At 43.1% G+C, this 17,872-nt stretch overlaps 1 protein-coding gene across 6 annotated transcripts in view; it reads left to right on the top strand.

Annotated features, from left to right (window-relative positions):
• Positions 1–17,462, top strand: part of MRAP2 (melanocortin 2 receptor accessory protein 2) — a 135,908-nt gene extending 118,446 nt beyond the window's left edge. For 5 of the 6 annotated variants that reach the window (XM_055535573.1, XM_055535577.1, XM_055535576.1 and 2 more), the window contains one exon: positions 15,933–17,462. In XM_055535573.1, coding sequence (XP_055391548.1) covers positions 15,933–16,323 — 391 coding nt within the window. In that variant the 3' untranslated portion in view covers positions 16,324–17,462. Of the gene's footprint in view, positions 1–14,143; positions 14,696–15,932 lie in introns of those variants that run through there. The other variant, XM_055535578.1, reaches the window with a different exon arrangement.
• Positions 17,463–17,872: the final 410 nt, after the last annotated feature.

Genomic DNA, 17,872 nt, shown 5'->3' with positions numbered 1-17,872 from the left:
ATGATCCAACGGATGTTGGCAATTTGATCTCTGGTTCCTCTGCCTTTTCTAAATCTAGCTTGAACATCTGGAAGTTCATGGTTCATGTACTGTTGAAGCCTGGCTTGGAGAATTTTGAGCATCACTTCTAAGTAAGGCCCCCACTCAGAATTGACTAGTGTTGAATCAGCCACTTAGTTCTATCTTTTTCTCCATGGAGACATCCTGGGCAGCCTAAATTGCTGACCTATGGAAAGAGTGCATGAATCCCCTTGGAAGGAGTAGGACATAAGAATGGCAAATAGGCTTCTTCGCTGAAGTTTACAACTTGGGATCATTTTAGCATCAGAACTTCAATTCCAGAGTCACTGCCTACTCAGTGGCTTGTGTTAAGGAGAGGATGTGTCATAATGAGATTATGAGACAGGAGTAAACAGCTCTCTAAATCTCACTGTAATGCAACACAGGTTTACATTGTATTCAAGCTACATCTCTTCTGAGGGTTGGCAAGGGGTGGACCGATGCTTCTTCATTGTAGCTGCAGTGTTTCTAAGGTTCAGCCTCCTGAATTGCTGTGACAGGCAGTGGGGCACGTGGAGAACTCATACCTGCTGGTCTGTTCTTCAGCCAGGAAGTGGCACGCATCCCTTCCTCTCACAGCTCATTGGCCAGGACTAGCCACACCCATCTGACCACCCGGCTGGGGAGGGTAATCTATGTGCCCAGGAGGAGACTCAGATAAGTGTGAGTGCTGGTAAAGCAAAGATCAGAGGGAGAAGGACTCTTATAAAGCTGCCATCATGCCTTTTTAAAAAGCTTTTAGGTTCAAGAAGTAGCTTTAATAGGGATTATTTTCCCATGGAATATCTCCTGTTGTATGGGGTGGGGGGACCCTCTTACTTGAATCCTTTATAGACAGGACAAAAAGAACCATTTTTTCCTGTGCTTTCTCCACTGAGGAGCCATTTACTCTCTTTGTCGTCTTGTTAAAGCACCATAATTGCTGCATTGTCATAAATCTGCCAGAGAGAAGGAGTAAGGGAAAGAGTTGGGTTGCATTTTATGTTGAATATTTTGTACTTCTTAAAAAAATGAAGATCAACTCTCAGACATCGTACACCTCAGATATCCTCATTTTGTGTAGCCTTTGCTAAGTGCACTTGTCTAGGTGGGGATGGTCTCTTTTTTAGGGATGAGGACGGTATTGCTCGTGACCTTGCAAAAATGGAAATTGCATCTTACCTGGAGTTGCAATTTACCTGAGTATGATTCTCACCCAAGCATGGGTACAGCGCACCTAAAAGCTAACAGCTGGATATAATGACCAAGGTCACAGGAACCAGCTGAATGCAGACATAGCAGGTTGTTCCTCAGGAAGATCTGTTATTCTGAGAGTTCTCCATATATCAACAGGTAAAAAATGCAACTGCTTTACATGTTTGATTCAAGTTATACACCTTTGTTCAGGAGTTCCTTTTAATTCTCCATCAATTAAGAGGTGTTTCCTGAGTGCACAGCTATGGCTTGCCCAGGACATGCTGAGGGTCATTCTAAGGTAGTAGAGTCTTTCCTCAGAGACTGACATCTCCCTGGCAAGTCAGAACTACCAATGAAAGCAACCAAGAGGCACTTACACACACACACACACACACACACACACAAGGGTTTGGTTGGTGCCTCTGCTAGGGCATGAAGCTCTTAGGACAGGTTATGGCTCCAGAAATAGTTATTATCATTTTCTCACTGGTGGTTCATCACAAGAGTTTTCACTCTTAGTAGGTCTTTGTTTGGCTTAGTGAAAGTGAAGTCGCTCAGTCATGTCCGACTCTTTGCTCCACTCCTGTGGACTGTAGCCTACCAGGCTTCTCCATCCATGGGATTCTCCAGGCAAGAATACTAGAGTGGGTTACCATTTCCTTCTCCAAGGGATCTTCCCAACCCAGGGATCGAACCCGGGTCTCCCACATTGGAGGCAGACACTTTAACCTCTGAGCCACCAGGGAAGCCCATTGTTTGGCTTATGCATCTCTAAAAGTCCACTGGAAGTCCCTGCCAGAAATCGTAGGTGCTCGCTGGACTGCCCACCACTTTTTTGAGTGGAGTAAACCTGAGAGTAGTGAGGGCTTGCTAAGACTCTGAGCAGTAGGCAGCCCATTTGTAAAAACTCATTATAAATCTGTAAAATTCCTAAGGGAGTAATGCAGAGCCTTACGGGTGTTTTCCTTCAGCCAGTGAAGGTGACATAAGTCTGATCTCCTGACTTGATTTGTCTTAGGGTCACAGAGGAAGGAGCATGTCCCTGAATACTGGAGGTGGCTGTACCTTTCACAGGAATCAGGGCTCCTGAACACCTGCAGATACAACTGTCCAGGATACTGATTGAGGGTCTAATGACAGCAAGTCCCTTTGAGAGATGCAGAGATGAGTGGAATACAGCACAACACTATATAGGAGAGAAACGATCACACCAAACAGCTCTGACATGAGACAGGAAGGGCTTCACCCTGTATGTGATTGACCTGTTCACTAAGTCGTGTCTGACTCTTTGTGACCCCATGGACTGTAGCCCACCAGGCTCCCTGTCCATGGGATTTCTCAGGCAAGAATGCTGGAGTGGATTGCCGTTTCCTCCTCCAGAGGATCTTCCCAATGCAGGGATCAAATCCACATCTCCTGTGTCTCTGCATTGCAGGCGGATTCTTTACCACTGAGCCCCCTGATAAACCGGTGTAAGAGAAGATTGACTAAATAGGACAGGAACCCAGAGAAGGGGAAGATTCCTTCCTGTTGGGAGATCAAAAAGTCTGTGGATGCAGGGACATGGGAGTTGGATAGCAAAGGACAGATTTGATTTTGACAGGAGTAGAAGGAACAGCACGAGCAAAGGCACAAAGGAGGAACATCCTGAGGGCCTTGGGGGACAGGCAGGCCCCGTGTGGCTGGGCTGTAGGGTTAGCAAGAGGACTGGTAGGAGCAGACACCGGAAAGGCCATGTGATGTGGGAGTGGACTCTCTGAAAGATCAAGAAGAAGGATTTGGGGAATTGGTGAGTTTGTGAGCAGGGGAGTGTCATGGAAGCAGATGAGGTTCCCTGCAGGTGCTGGTGGACTGGATGGGTCCTGATGAGGGAGAATCTCTGATCTGGTTCAGAGACTACATGACACAAGCCAGAGTGAGAAGAAAAGAATCGGAACAGTCTGAACAGTCTTTTTACTCTGACTGGTGGAGTTCGGGAATATTGCAATCAATAGGCTAGGTCCAAATTTTTCTTATAGCAAGCTGAAAATGAGGAATGCAGATTCTTAAATAAGTGAAACTAATGATTTTTAGATTCTACCAAAATCAACAGTTTTCATTTTTCTAAAGTTAGTATGACACAGGAGAATTTCTTACAAACACACTAGCTTGATCTCAATTTCATGATGACAAGGTATAGAATAGGTAGGACTGTGACAAATATAATGAAAGGCACTAAAATTCTTGGAAATTCTGAATTTTCTGAGTCTGTCCAGGCTCCTATAAATACCATGGATGTTTACTAGATGATTTGTTAAGTAACAGAAGTTTATTTCTCACAGTTTTGGAGGCTGAAAAGTCCAAGGTTAACGTACTGGCAGATTCAGTGTCTGCTGAGGACTTGTTTCCTGGCTCATAGATGCTAGATTTCTCACTGTGTCCTTATATGGGGGAAGGAACAAGGACTCTCTCTCTCTCTCTGGAGCCTCTTTTATCTGGGCACTAGTCCCATTCATGATCTGAGCCACAGTCAGCTCCTGGTCTTGTTTTTCTGACTGTATAGAGCTTCTCCATCTTTGGCTGCAAAGAATATAATCAATCTGATTTCGGTGTTGACCATCTGGTGATGTCCATGTGTAGAGTCTTCTCTTGTGTTGTTGGAAGAGGGTGTTTGCTATGACCAGTGCATTTTCTTGGCAAAACTCTATTAGTCTTTGCCTTGCTTCATTCCATATTCCAAGGCCAAATTTGCCTGTTACTCCAGGCGTTTCTTGACTTCCTACCTTTGCATTCCAGTCCCCTATAATGAAAAGGACATCTTTTTTGGGTGTTAGTTCTAAAAGGTCTTGTAGGTCTTCATAGAACTGTTTAACTTCAGCTTCTTCAGCGTTACTGGTTGGGGCATAGACTTGGATTACTGTGATATTGAATGGTTTGCCTTGGAAACGAACAGAGATCATTCTGTCGTTTTTGAGATTGCATCCAAGTACTTCATTTCAGACTCTTTTGTTGACCATGATGGCTACTCCATTTCTTCTGAGGGATTCCTGCCCACAGTAGTAGATATAATGGTCATCTGAGTTAAATTCACCCATTCCAGTCCATCTTAGTTCACTGATTCCTAGAATGTCGACATTCACTCTTGCCATCTCTTGTTTGACCACTTCCAATTTGCCTTGATTCATGGACCTGACATTCCAGGTTCCTATGCAATATTGCTCTTTACAGCATCAGACCTTGCTTCTATCACCAGTCACATCCACAACTGGGTATTGTTTTTGCTTTGGCTGCATCCCTTCATTCTTTCTGGAGTTATTTCTCCACTGATCTCCAGTAGCATATGAGGCACCTACTGACCTGGGGAGTTCCTCTTTCAGTATCCTATCATTTTGCCTTTTCATACTGTTCATGGGGTTCTCAAGGCAAGAATACTGAAGTGGTTTCCCATTTCATTCTCCAGTGGACCACATTCTGTCAGAATTCTCCTTATTTCCAAATTCAGACTTAAATTGAAGAAAGTAGGGAAAACCACTAGACCATTCAGGTATGACCTAAGTCAAATCCCTTATAATTATACAGTGGAAGTGCAAAATAGATTTAAGGGCCTAGATGTGATAGATAGAATGCCTGATGAACTATGGACTGAGGTTCGTGACACTGTACAGGAGACAGGGATCAAGACCATCCCCATGGAAAAGAAATGCAAAAAAGCAAAATGGCTGTCTGGGGAGGCCTTACAAATAGCTGTGAAAAGAAGAGAAGTGAAAAGCAAAGGAGGAAAGGAAAGATATAAGCATCTGAATGCAGAGTTCCAAAGAATAGCAAGAAGAGATAAGAAAGCCTTCCTCAGTGATCAATGCAAAGAAATAGAGGAAAACAACAGAATGGGGAAGACTAGAGATCTCTTCAAGAAAATTAGAGATACCAAGGGAACATTTCATGCAAAGATGGGCTCGATAAAGGACAGAAATGGTATGGACCTAACAGAAGCAGAAGATATTAAGAAGAGATGGCAAGAATACACAGAAGAACTGTACAAAAAAATCTTCATGACCCAGATAATCACGATGGTGTGATCACTGACCTAGAGCCAGACATCATGGAATGTGAAGTCAAGTGGGCCTTAGAAAGTATCACTATGAACAAAGCTAGTGAAAGTGATGGAATTCCAGTTGAGCTATTTCAAATCCTGAAAGATGATGGTGTGAAAGTGCTGCACTCAATATGCCAACAAATTTGGAAAACTCAGCAGTGGCCACAGGACTGGAAAAGGTCAGTTTTCATTCCAATCCCAAAGAAAGGCAATGCCAAAGAATGCTCAAACTACTGCACAATTGCACTCATCTCACATGCTAGTAAAGTAATGCTCAAAATTCTCCAAGCCAGGCTTCAGTAATACGTGAACCGTGAACTTCCTGATTTTCAAGCTGGTTTTAGAAAAGGCAGAGGAACCAGAGACCAAATTGCCAACATCTGCTGGATCATGGAAAAAGCAAGAGAGTTCCAGAAAAACATCTATTTCTGCTTTATTGACTATGCCAAAGCCTTTGACTGTGTGGGTCACAAGAAACTGTGAAAAATTCTGAAAGAGGTGGGAATACCAGACCACTTGACCTGCCTCTTGAGAAATTTGTATGCAGGTCAGGAAGCAACAGTTAGAACTGGACATGAAACTACAGTCTGGTTCCAAATAGGAAAAGGAGTACATCAAGGCTGTATATTATCACCCTGCTTATTTAACTTCTATGCAGAGTACATCATGAGAAATGCTGGGCTGGAAGAAGCACAAGCTGGAATAAAGATTGCCAGGAGAAATATCAACAACCTCAGATATGCAGATGACACCACCCTTATGGCAGAAAGTGAAGAGGAACTAAAAAGCCTCTTGATGAAGGTGAAAGAGGAGAGTGAAAAGTTGGCTTAAAGCTCAACTTTCAGAAAATGAAGATCATGGCATCTGGTCCCATCACTTCATAGTAAATAGATGGGGAAACAGTGGAAACAGTGTCAGACTTTATTTTTCTGGGCTCCAAAATCACTGCAGATGGTGACTGTAGCCATGAAATTAAAAGATGCTTACTCCTTGGAAGGAAAGTTATGACCAACCTAGATAGCCTATTGAAAAGCAGAGACATTACTTTGCCAACAAAGGTCCATCTAGTCAAGGCTATGGTTTTTCCAGTGGTCATGTATGGATGTGAGAGTTGGACTGTGAAGGAAGCTGAGCACTGAAGACTTGATGCTTTTGAACTGTGGTGTTGTAGAAGACTTTTGAGAGTCCCTGTCTGAGTGAACTCCGGGAGTTGGTGATGGACAGGGAGGCCTGATGTGCTGCGATTCATGGGGTCACAAAGAGTTGGACATGACTGAGCGACTGAACTGAAATGACTGAGTCCCATTCATAAGATGAATCACTTCATTTCCCAGAGGCCCTGTCTCCTAATCCCATCACTTGGGGGATTAGGTTCAACATAGAAATTTTGGAGGGGCACACATTCAGTCTCTAGCACACATAGTCTTCAGTTTTCTTTCTCTTTATGATACTTCTAACATGATATTACTTGCTAGCTCAGTCAACATCTCAAAGTTTCTTTTTCTTTCAATGCTCCAGTTGTTGAAGCTTCTGGCTTGAATTATCATTTTAATCAAGATGGTATTTAAGATATGAGCCTTGTAATTTTTCATTTTCACAGATATAATCAAGGCAGAATGAGTTGGTCTTAAAGCTGTTTTGACTCCTGTAGTACATGCCAGTGAGCATTATCTTTCCACATGTCAACTGAGTTTGAAAGGATGAGAAGGTTGCAACTAGCCCTCTTCTGTCTGCCAGTGGGAGTGTCCAACCATAAAGCAGCGCCCAGATCACCCACCGCAGATGCTTTATAAGGCTGGAAAGACATCCTTAACAATATGGTACATGTTTCCTGAAAACCAGCCAGCCAGCCATGAAACCCACCCCCTCCCACCTAGTTAGTGAGCATCCTTTGAAGGCTTCCCCGGTGGCTCAGATGGTAAAGCATCTGCCTGAAATGCGGGAGACCCAAGTTTGATCCCCGGGTCAGGAAGATCCCCTGGAGAAGGAAATGACAACCCATTCCAGTACACTTGCCTGGAAAATTCCATGGATGGAGGAGCCTGGTGGGCTACAGTCCATAGGGTCACAAGGAGTTGGACACGGCTTCACTTTCACTTTTCTTTGATGTTCCAACATTGAGTGTACAAGGACGTTTTCAGGTGTGACTCCTGAGGCCTGGTCTGCTTTAAAGACGGGGTAACCACTGGGTGGGGTAGAGAGGTTCATTGGTCTTTCTTGAAGCCATCTTACCAATAAATGGCAGGAAGTCTCCCTCATGGTATCTAAGACCCTGCAGCCTCCAAGGTGGGCCAGTTACAGAAGATGCAAAATGCCCTTTTAGTAGCTCTGTGGTCTGTGAGCTCCAATGACTCAGGGCAGGAGACTCCATGGATAACTCTGCGATAGCTTGGGGATATGGGGAGCACCATGGGCTGCAGTCAGAGACATTGTTTCCCTTGGCCAAAATCAGGTGCAAGGCAGACCTCAATGGGGCTAGTTTGCCAAATCTCTCTGATGCTGGAGCAACACTCAAGATCCCTATTAATAGACCCTCTCTCTATTTTCTTTTATTATGCTCTACATTTTACTTATGTTATTTAATCCACATGTTAGACCATCTCTCTCTTAAGGCTCACCCTCCCTTGCTTTTAGGCCTTACCTGGGTATGCCCTTGTATTGATTTCCAACCCTGTATGCACTGTAGGAGAGGCCCCCTGCCAAGGCAAGAGCGGCTTTAGTTTCATGATCTCTTCATGACTGATGTATTCATTCATTTAACAAAAATGTAGGAAGCAACTACTCTATGCCTAGTATTCTGCAAGGCACTGAGGACCCACACAAGAAACTGCCTACCCTCAAGAGCTCATCATCTAAAAGAGGGTGCCAGACAGGGAAAGAAAAGAGCTTAGTGCAGAGTGAGAAGGCAGGTGGAGAGAGGCCTCCAGTCCTCTGGGAGAGATCCCAACTCATTGAAGGAGTCAGGGAACGAGGTGGAACCAGAAATGTTTCACGAACGGCCAGGCCCATTCATGGGTTCCCATTTCAGGAAGGGCAGAGTAGTATGTTTCAGAATAACCTTGCAGATAACAATGATAAAATCTGGAAAAGTTGTAAAGAATGAGTGTTGGAAGGCATTGGAGAATGAACATTAGCAGACTAAATCAGAAAGGAGAAGTGCTTTTGGCCCTTGAAGGAAGAAACCTTCAATATTTTGTCTATGGTAATATGGCTTTACACCTGAAGGCTTTCAGTCGGCAAACCTGGTATCAGTTCAGTTCAGTCCCTCAGTTGCGTCCGACTCTTTGCGGCCCCATGAATTGCAGCACGACAGGCCTCCCTGTCCATCACCAACTCCCGGAGTGCACTCAGACTCAACGTCCATCGAGTCAGTGATGCCATCCAGCCATCTCATCCTCTGTCGTCCCCTTCTCCTCCTGCCCCCAATTCCTCCCAGCATCGGAGTCTTTTCCAATGAGTCAACTCTTCACATGAGGTGGCGAAAGTACTGGACTTTCAGCTTTAGCATCATTCCTCCCAAAGAAATCCCAGGGCTGATCTTCAGAATGGACTGGTTGGATCTCCTTGCAGTCCGAGGGACTCTCAAGAGTCTTCTCCAACACCACAGTTCAAAAGCATCAATTCTTCGGTGCTCAGCCTTCTTCACAGTCCAACTCTCACATCCATACATGACCACAGGAAAAACCATAGCATTGACTAGCCGGACCTTTGTTGGCAAAGTAATGTCTCTGCTTTTCTATGCTTTAATATGCTATCTAGGTTGGACATAACTTTCCTTCCAAGAAGTAAGCGTCTTTTAATTTCATGGCTGCAGTCACCATCTGCAGTGATTTTGGAGCCCAAAAAAAATAAAGTCTGACACAGTTTCCACTGTTCCCCCATCTATTTCCCGTGAAGTGATGGGACCGGATGCCATGATCTTCGTTTTCTGAATGTTGAGCTTTAAGCCAACATTTTCACTCTCCTCTTCCACTTTCATCAAGAAGCTTTTTAGTTCCTCTTCACTTTCTGCCATAAGGGTGGTGTCATCTGCATATCTGAGGTTGTTGATATTTCTCCTGGCAATCTTTATTCCAGCTTGTGTTTCTTCCAGTCCAGCATTTCTCATGATGTACTCTGCATATAAGTTAAATAAGCAGGGTGACAACATACAGCCTTGACGTACTCCTTTTCCTATTTGGAACCAGTCTGTTATTCCATGTCCAGTTCGAACTGTTGCTTCCTGACCTGCATACAGATTTCTCAAGAGCCAGGTCAGGTGGTCTGGTATTCCCATCTCTTTCAGAATTTCCCACAGTTTATTGTGATCCACACAGTCAAAGGCTTTGGCATAGTCAATAAAGCAGAAATAGATGTTTTTCTGGAGCTCTCTTGCTTTTTCCATGATCCAGCAGATGTTGGCAATTTGGTCTCTGGTTCCTCTGCCTTTTCTAAAACCAGCTTGAACATCAGGAAGTTCACGGTTCACGTATTGCTGAAGCCTGGCTTGAAGAATTTTGAGCATTGCTTTACTAGCGTGTGAGATGAGTGCAATTGTGCGGTAGTTTGAGCATTCTTTGGAATTGCCTTTCTTTGGGATTGGAATGAAAACTGACCTTTTCCAGTCCTGTGGCCACTGCTGAGTTTTCCAATTTGTTGGCATATTGAGTGCAGCACTTTCACAGCATCATCTTTTAGGATTTGAAATAGCTCAACTGAAATTCCATCACCTCCACTAGCTTTGTTCATAGTGATGCTTTCTAAGGCCCACTTGACTTCACATTCCAGGATGTCTGGCTCTAGGAGAGTGTTCACACCATCTTGATTATCTAGGACATGAAGATCTTTTTTGTACAGTTCTTCTGTGTATTCTTGCCACCTCTTCTTGATATCTTCTGCTTCTGTTAGGTCCATACTTTTTCTGTCCTTTATTGAGCCCATCTTTGCATGAAATGTCCCCTTGGTATCTCTAATTTTCTTGAAGAGATCTCTAGTCTTTCCCATTTTGTTGTTTTCCTCTATTTCTTTGCATTGATCACTGAGGAAGGCTTTCTTATCTCTTCTTGCTATTCTTGGAACTCTGCATTCAGATGCTTATATCTTTCCTTTTCTCCTTTGCTTTTCACTTGTCTTCTTTTCACAGCTATTTGTAAGGCCTCCCCAGACAGCCATTTTGCTTTTTTGTATTTCTTTTCCATGGGGATGGTCTTGATCCCTGTCTCCTGTACAATGTCACGAACCTCATTCCATAGTTCATCAGGCACTCTATCTATCACATCTAGGCCCTTAAATCTATTTCTCACTTCCACTGTATAATCATAAGGGATTTGATTTAGGTTATACCTGAATGGTCTAGTGGTTTTCCCTACTTTCTTCAATTTAAGTCTGAATTTGGCAATAAGAAATTCACGATCTGAGCCACAGTCAGCTCCTGGTCTTGTTTTTGTTGACTGTATAGAGCTTCTCCATCTTTGGCGCAAAGAATATAATCAGTCTGATTTTGGTGTTGACCATCTGGTGATGTCCATGTGTAGAGTCTTCTCTTGTGTTGTTGGAAGAGGGTGTTTGCTATGACCAGTGCATTTTCTTGGCAAAACTCTATTAGTCTTTGCCCTGCTTCATTCCATACTCCAAGGCCAAATTTGCCTGTTACTCCAGGTGTTTCTTGACTTCCTACCTTTGCATTCCAGTCCCCTATAATGAAAAGGACATCTTTTTTGGGTGTTAGTTCTAAAAGGTCTTGTAGGTCTTCATAGAACCGTTCAACTTCAGCTTCTTCAGTGTTACTGGTTGGGGCATAGACTTGGATTACTGTGATATTGAATGGTTTGCCTTGGAAACGAACAGAGATCATTCTGTCATTTTTGAGATTGCATCCAAGTACTTCATTTCAGACTCTTTTGTTGACCATGATGGCTACTCCATTTCTTCTGAGGGATTCCTGCCCACAGTAGTAGATATAATGGTCATCTGAGTTAAATTTACCCATTCCAATCCATTTTAATTCACTGATTCCTAGAATGTAGACATTCATTCTTGCCATCTCTTGCTTGACCAATTCCAATTTACCTTGATTCATGGACCTGACATTCCAGGTTCCTGTGCAATATTGCTCTTTACAGCATCGGACCTTGCTTCTATCACCAGTCACATCCACAACTGGGTATTGTTTTTGCTTTTGCTCCATCCTTTCATTCTTTCTGGAGTTATTTCCCACTGATCTCCAGTAGCATATTGTGGACCTACCGACCTGGGGAGTTCCTCTTTCAGTATCCTATCATTTTGCCTTTTCATACTGTTCATGGGGTTCTAAAGGCAAGAATACTGAAGTGGTTTGCCATTCCCTTCTCCAGTGGACCACATTCTGTCAGATTTCTCCACCATGACCTGCCCATCTTGGGTGGCCCCACGGGCATGGCTTAGTTTCATTGAGTTAGACAAGGCTGTGGTCCTAGTGTGATTAGATTGACTAGTTTTCTGTGAGTATGGTTTCAGTGTGTCTGCTCTTAGTAAGATCTAATTGTTTCCAACACAGAGGAGACTTTAAACCTAAATTACCATAGCCTGGTGTTATCTATATAAATCCATCCCATAATTGTGGGAGATTTTTTCCTCCTTTGCTGAAACTTTTCTTGTTGCTCTGATTGAACTTGAGTAATATTAAAAAGCTCAAATTTATGGTCAGAGTCAGAGCAGGCATAATTAATTGGCCCAGTGAGGGGATCCCATCTAGTAATATCACAGTAACCTGAATATGACTATAATTTTTTTTTTAAGTAAATTTTCTCAGGGCCAACCAGTTAGAGTCTTGTAGTAGAGAAATTTAACAAGGTAACCCAGAACTAGACACAGATAATTGGCCACAAACCCAACAATTGAATTGATTTCTAAAACTAGCATAGAATCAGGCCTATGATAGAAAAGCATTTGATTTATATGCAGAGGTCTAAGAAGTCAAGAAAACATAAATGATCATACAAATCAGGTCCAGCATCTTGGGCAAGCCGTCTACCTCTGATGTCATCATCTTCACCTACTAAGCTCTTCCTTAATTTCCCTTTGCAATATTGAAATTTTCAGTGTACAGGTCTTACACACCCTTTGTTATATTTATTCCCAAGTATCCTATTTCTTGATGCTGTTGTGAATGTATTTTTTTCATTTTCTTATTTTTTATTACCAGTGTGTAGAAATACAGAGATTTTTGTATAAGGTCAATTGAAAAAAAAGGGCTGGTACAACAGGATAAACATATGAGAAAAAACGAAACTTGACCCCTGTCTCAATATATATAATAAACCCAAAGTTAAAACTCCTAGAACGGTTCAGTCCAATAGAACTTTCTGTGATGACAGAAATGTTCTTTGTATTGCCTAGTTAGATAGCCACTGGCCTCATGTGGCTGTTGAGCACTTAAAATGTGAGTACTATGACTGAGAAATCGAATTTTAAATTGTACTTAAATTTGAAGAGCCACCTGTGGCTGTTGGCTACTGTACTGAACAGGATGATTGTAGAAGAAAGCTTCGAAGAATATCTTTGTGATTTTAGAGTTAGCAATTAGTTCTTAAGATGTAAAAGCACTAACATAGATGATAAAAGTTAGTAATTTGAAATTAATGGAAATGTAAAGCTGTTTATCTAAAGACATCTCTAAGAAAATGAAAATGCAGGTCACAGATCAAGAGAAAATATAATTGTATCCAGACAAACAAACACTTTTGCACGACTCCATTTGTATGAATCTCAAAAACAGGCTAATCTGCAGTGATAAAAATCAAAACAGATCGAGACTTCTCTGGCGGTCCAGTGGTTAAGACTCTGTGCTCCCAATGTAGGGGGAATGATTTCAGTCCCTGGTTGGGGAGCTAAGATTCCTGCCTGTCCTGCAGTGCCCCCTCCCCACCCCCAACCTCACCCAAAACAAAAAACAAAACAGATTGCTTCTAGGAGGTATTGCCTCCAGGAGGTGTAAATTGGCTGGAGGTTTAAGAACAGGCAAAGCTAATCAATGGAAATAGAAATCAGATCTGTGTTACCTGAAGGGGCTGGAAATTGAATGGAAGGAACCTTTCCAGAAGAAAGGAAATATTCTATATCTTGATTAGAGGGTTACTTGGGTGTATGTGTCAATAAAAATACGTTTAATTTTATGTTTAAGATCTATTGATTTCAGTACATAGATTTTACTCAGTGATGGGATGAATAGAAACTGAACTGAAACAAGCCATGTCCATGACCAGTTTTTCACATACAGGTTTTTTAGTTTATCAGTCAAGGAAGGAAAGAGGAATAAAAGGATGGTCTGTTTAGGTGTCTCAGACAGTAAAGAATCTGCCAGCAATAAAGAGACCTGGGTTCAATCCTCGGTTGGGAAGATCTTTTGGAGAAGGGAATGGCAACCCACTCCAGTATTCTTGCCTGGAGAACTCCATGGACAGAGGAGCCTGGCAGGCTACAGTCCATGGGGTTGCAAAGAGTCAGACACGACTGAGTGACTAACACTTTCACTTTTCAGACTCTAAGAACAAAGATGGATTTCCCCCTTGTTTTCAGGAAGGGAGAATCAGATTGTACTTTTATCACAAGGAGAGATCATGGGGAGAAAGATGAGTAGGGGTGAGGCAGGGAAGGCATCTTACTGTCCACTGCCTGCGCTCTGCCCTGGGGAAGGGGCAAGATGCTCTGCTCTTGTGCCTTTGTTTTTCAGCAAGGACTGGTGCAGAGGGAGGTGGTCAATGGCCCCAACTCGTAATCCTGAGAACATGTAGCCTGGATAATGGAAGAGCTGCTATGCACAGCTGGGTTGGCTTTCATACTCAGCTGATGCTCTAGATAGGGAGGAAGTGAGTACTCAGAGCTTCTTAGCCTGGAATCGGGAGAGGGCATGATCCCAGCCATCCTAACCATGCTTTTTTCTAACATGTTAATCCCCTCTTTTTCCTCAATGACTTTTTAGTTTCTTAGGTCACAGATTGTTGGCACCATTCATCCCTGTTCTCAAACATCTTTTAAACTTGGGTGAAGTGACAACCAGGGGAAGAAAATCACTTACTGAAAGATAAGACAACTTATATTTGCATTAAAGCACAATTCTGTCAGTCTCTCTCAAATGATTTTTCTCTGAATTCTGAATACAACCTATTAATGTTGAACTCTTGTGTCAGTCATTGATCTTTGTATCACCTTTGCTGAGTGGGCAATGAGATTGGTTAATCAGGCCTATCATTAAAATGAGGAACTCAGATTTCTGAGAGGAATTCCTCATCTGATGTCAGTTGGGTCATCTGATGCCATCTGATGTCATGCAGGAGATAAACCTAATATAAAAGTGTCTCCACTGCCTGGATTACAAAGCTTCTAGAATTACTGAACTCTCAAATCCAGATGATTCCTGATAATTTGGAGGTGAGTTTCTAAGAGCTGTAAATGGATCCCATATCACCTACCCCATGACAGCTTGGTCATAAATGCTATATCATGAGTCATCAATGGGATGGGGATGACGAGGTTTAAAAACTGAAGTCACTGAGATTACACATGCCTTAAATGTAGACTCCAGAGCCTACTTGTTGTCAAGTTCTATTCTGGATTTGAAGGCATGTTCAGACATGATTCTTGACCTTATGAAGTCACTCTACCTGTGTGGGAGTCACTCTTATATCAATCTAGAAAGATGGTGATTAAAGTAGGTGGGGTAGGGACTTCCCTGGTGGTCTAGTGGCTAAGACTCCTTGCTCCCAATGCAGGGAGCCCAGGTTCAATCCTTGTTTAGGGAAGTAGATCCCACATGCCACAACTAAAGAACCCACAAGCCACAGCTATGACCTGGTGCAGATGAATTTCAGGTGGGCCATCAGGTTATTCAATTTGTATCTGCTCTTTCTGTCATGTACTTATGGTGCTCATTGAGAGTTATTTTATTCATCCATTCACCAATTTCTACCATTAAATTGCTAATTTGTTCCACACTAAATGAAACAGGGAATTAAGAAGCTGAGTTTTTTAACCACTCCTGTCACTGATTGTGTCAGTCAAGCAGGCAGTCTGACTGCTCCTTACCTTAGCTTCTGCCTCTGTGAAATAGGTATAACTTTTGGCCCAAGTGGCTGCATGGGCCAGTTTTGAGAACTGGGAGAGATCAATAGATATGGCAGTGCTTTGACAAACATGAAGCTCACCCCTGTGGGATCGAATTGTTGTTCAGGCTGGTCTGATGGTGGCCAGCGGCTCTAAACCTGACCATAAGTAGTGATCCTTGGGGATTCTAAGAAAATACAGATTGCCTGTCCCTTCCACCAGAGATCCAGAGATCCTGCAAGCAGGAATATTGAATTTTGAGAAGCCCTACAAGTAATTATACTGCAGATAGAATACCAAGGGTCCCACTGAGAAATACTGGTGTGTGATGCAGAATATAGAAGACTGCTTAGTGAAAAGCATCTTTTCAGGATGGTCTGAGGACCCACACCTTGAGTCTTTTGCCTTGCATTTATTTGTACATCTTCAGAAGTGGTGTCTTTCAGTCTGATGTTTGTCTGCACTTTCTGTACGGGGACTTGCACTTCATAGATGCTGGAAACCATCATCCTGTGGGTAACTGAACTGGAGGGTAAGGAGTCTTTTATTTTGCCTTTCTTTACAGCAATGCAGAGTCTTCGGAGAAGAGATTCAGAATGAATAGCTTTGTGTCAGACTTTGGAAAGCCCCTGGAGCCAGATAAGGTGTTTTCTCGACAGGGCAATGAGGAATCCAGGTCCTTCTTTCACTGCTACATCAATGAAGTGGACCACTTGGAGAAGGCCAAAGCTTGTCTCCAGACCACGGCCCTCGACAGTGAAGTTCATCTCCAGGAAGCCATCAGATGCTGTGGGCAGCCAGAGGAGGAGCTGAACAGGCTCATGAAATTCGACATCCCCAACTTCGTCAACACGGACCAGAACTCCTTTGGAGAAGATGATCTCCTGATTTCTGAAACACCTATTGTTCTAGAAAATAAGCCAGTGGTCCAAACCTCACACAAAGAGTTAGACTGAGAAGCACATTTTATCAGGTGTCTTCCTGAAAATGTTGGGTTTGTCATTGAGTAGCCAGAAATCTCTATTCATCGAGATTGTGTGTGTGTTTGTGTATGAGAGACAGAGACAGAGAGAGGCAGAAAGACAGAGAAGAGAACCCTCCGAGAAGAAAGATGGTGAAGCTGAGTTTTCATGCTTTTAAACATATTTGGAGCTTTGGGGGGAACCAAATATTTACACTATCTCATCTTCCTTGTTGAAAAACTTGGTCACATATTCTGCATCAGCGTGCGTGAACGGGGTTTGATGTGTCGTGTTTCCCGTCTGGTCCTGCCATTGCCATGCTCTGCCTTTAGCAAGTTACTTTGACTCTCTGGGCTGCCACCTTTTTATCTGTAAGGTGAGGAGTCTGGAGTAAGTGATCCAATAATGTGTGGACTTTTGACTTTGTATTCACATGAGGCTGGAAATACCCAAAATTATATAAACTAGAGGCTGCCCCCTGGTTCTTGTTATAACATTCCCCCAGGTCTGTACATCTGACTCAACCCTTAATTGAATCCAACTTATGTCAGGAGCTCGAGCATCTCCCAGGGTGTCAGGAGACCTTGTCTCTCATGGTCACTGTGGCCAAATTTATAGTGTTTTCCTAAAACAGCTCAAACCTGGAGACAGTCCCCACACCCCATGCCCCAAGATGAGTACCTTATATGACAATCCCATCCCCCAAAATGTATGGAAGGTTGTCAGCTGAGTAAAGGGAAGTGCCTTCTGTGTCCCTGCGTTAGTGTAACTGTGATTGGTCACACTGCTGTGTCATTGGCTAGAGAACAAGAAGAGTGCTATTTGCCAGGCTGTCTGTTTGCTTGGCAGATGTGTGGGTGATGGTTGTGTAGCTAGTGTGTAGCTTTTGAGTTGGGATGGTGAATGGGTTATAAATACCCCATCAACAGACATTCCAGGTGGCTTGGTGCAACTCGAGAGTTAATTTCACGAAGGAATTAAATCTGCACACTGTTTTGGAAATGACTTTGTTTTGCCCAGTCACATTGCATGCATGGCCAGCTACTAATCTCTGGGTGGCACTTTCAATATGGACTTTCGTTTACCACCTGTCTTGCTTAAACTGAAAAATAAATACATTTATTGCACCATAATTTTCTCTGGTTCTTTGTTTTCACACGTCCAGTTTTTCATTTTATTTAAAAATAGTTCCACATTTATCAGTTCAGTTCAGTTCAGTCGCTCAGTCAGGTCTGACTCTTTGCGACCCCATGAATCGCAGCATGCCAGGCCTCCCTGTTCATCACCATCTCCCGGAGTTCACTCAGACTCACGTCCATCAAGTCAGTGATGCCATCCAGCCATCTCATCCTCTGTCAGCCCCTTTTCCTCCTGCCCCCAATCCCTCCCAGCATCAGAGTCTTCCGAGTCAACTCTTCGCATGAGGTGGCCAAAGTACTGGAGTTTCAGCTTTAGCGTCATTCCTTCCAAAGAACACCCAGGGCTGATCTCCCTTAGAAGGGACTGGTTGGATCTCCTTGCAGTTCAAGGGACTCTCAAGAGT

Source organism: Bubalus kerabau, chromosome 9 (assembly GCF_029407905.1).
Source record: "Bubalus kerabau isolate K-KA32 ecotype Philippines breed swamp buffalo chromosome 9, PCC_UOA_SB_1v2, whole genome shotgun sequence".
Taxonomy (NCBI): domain Eukaryota; kingdom Metazoa; phylum Chordata; class Mammalia; order Artiodactyla; family Bovidae; genus Bubalus; species Bubalus kerabau.
The sequence above is the reverse complement of the archived record's forward strand: the minus strand, read 5'-3'. Positions and strand labels throughout refer to the sequence as shown.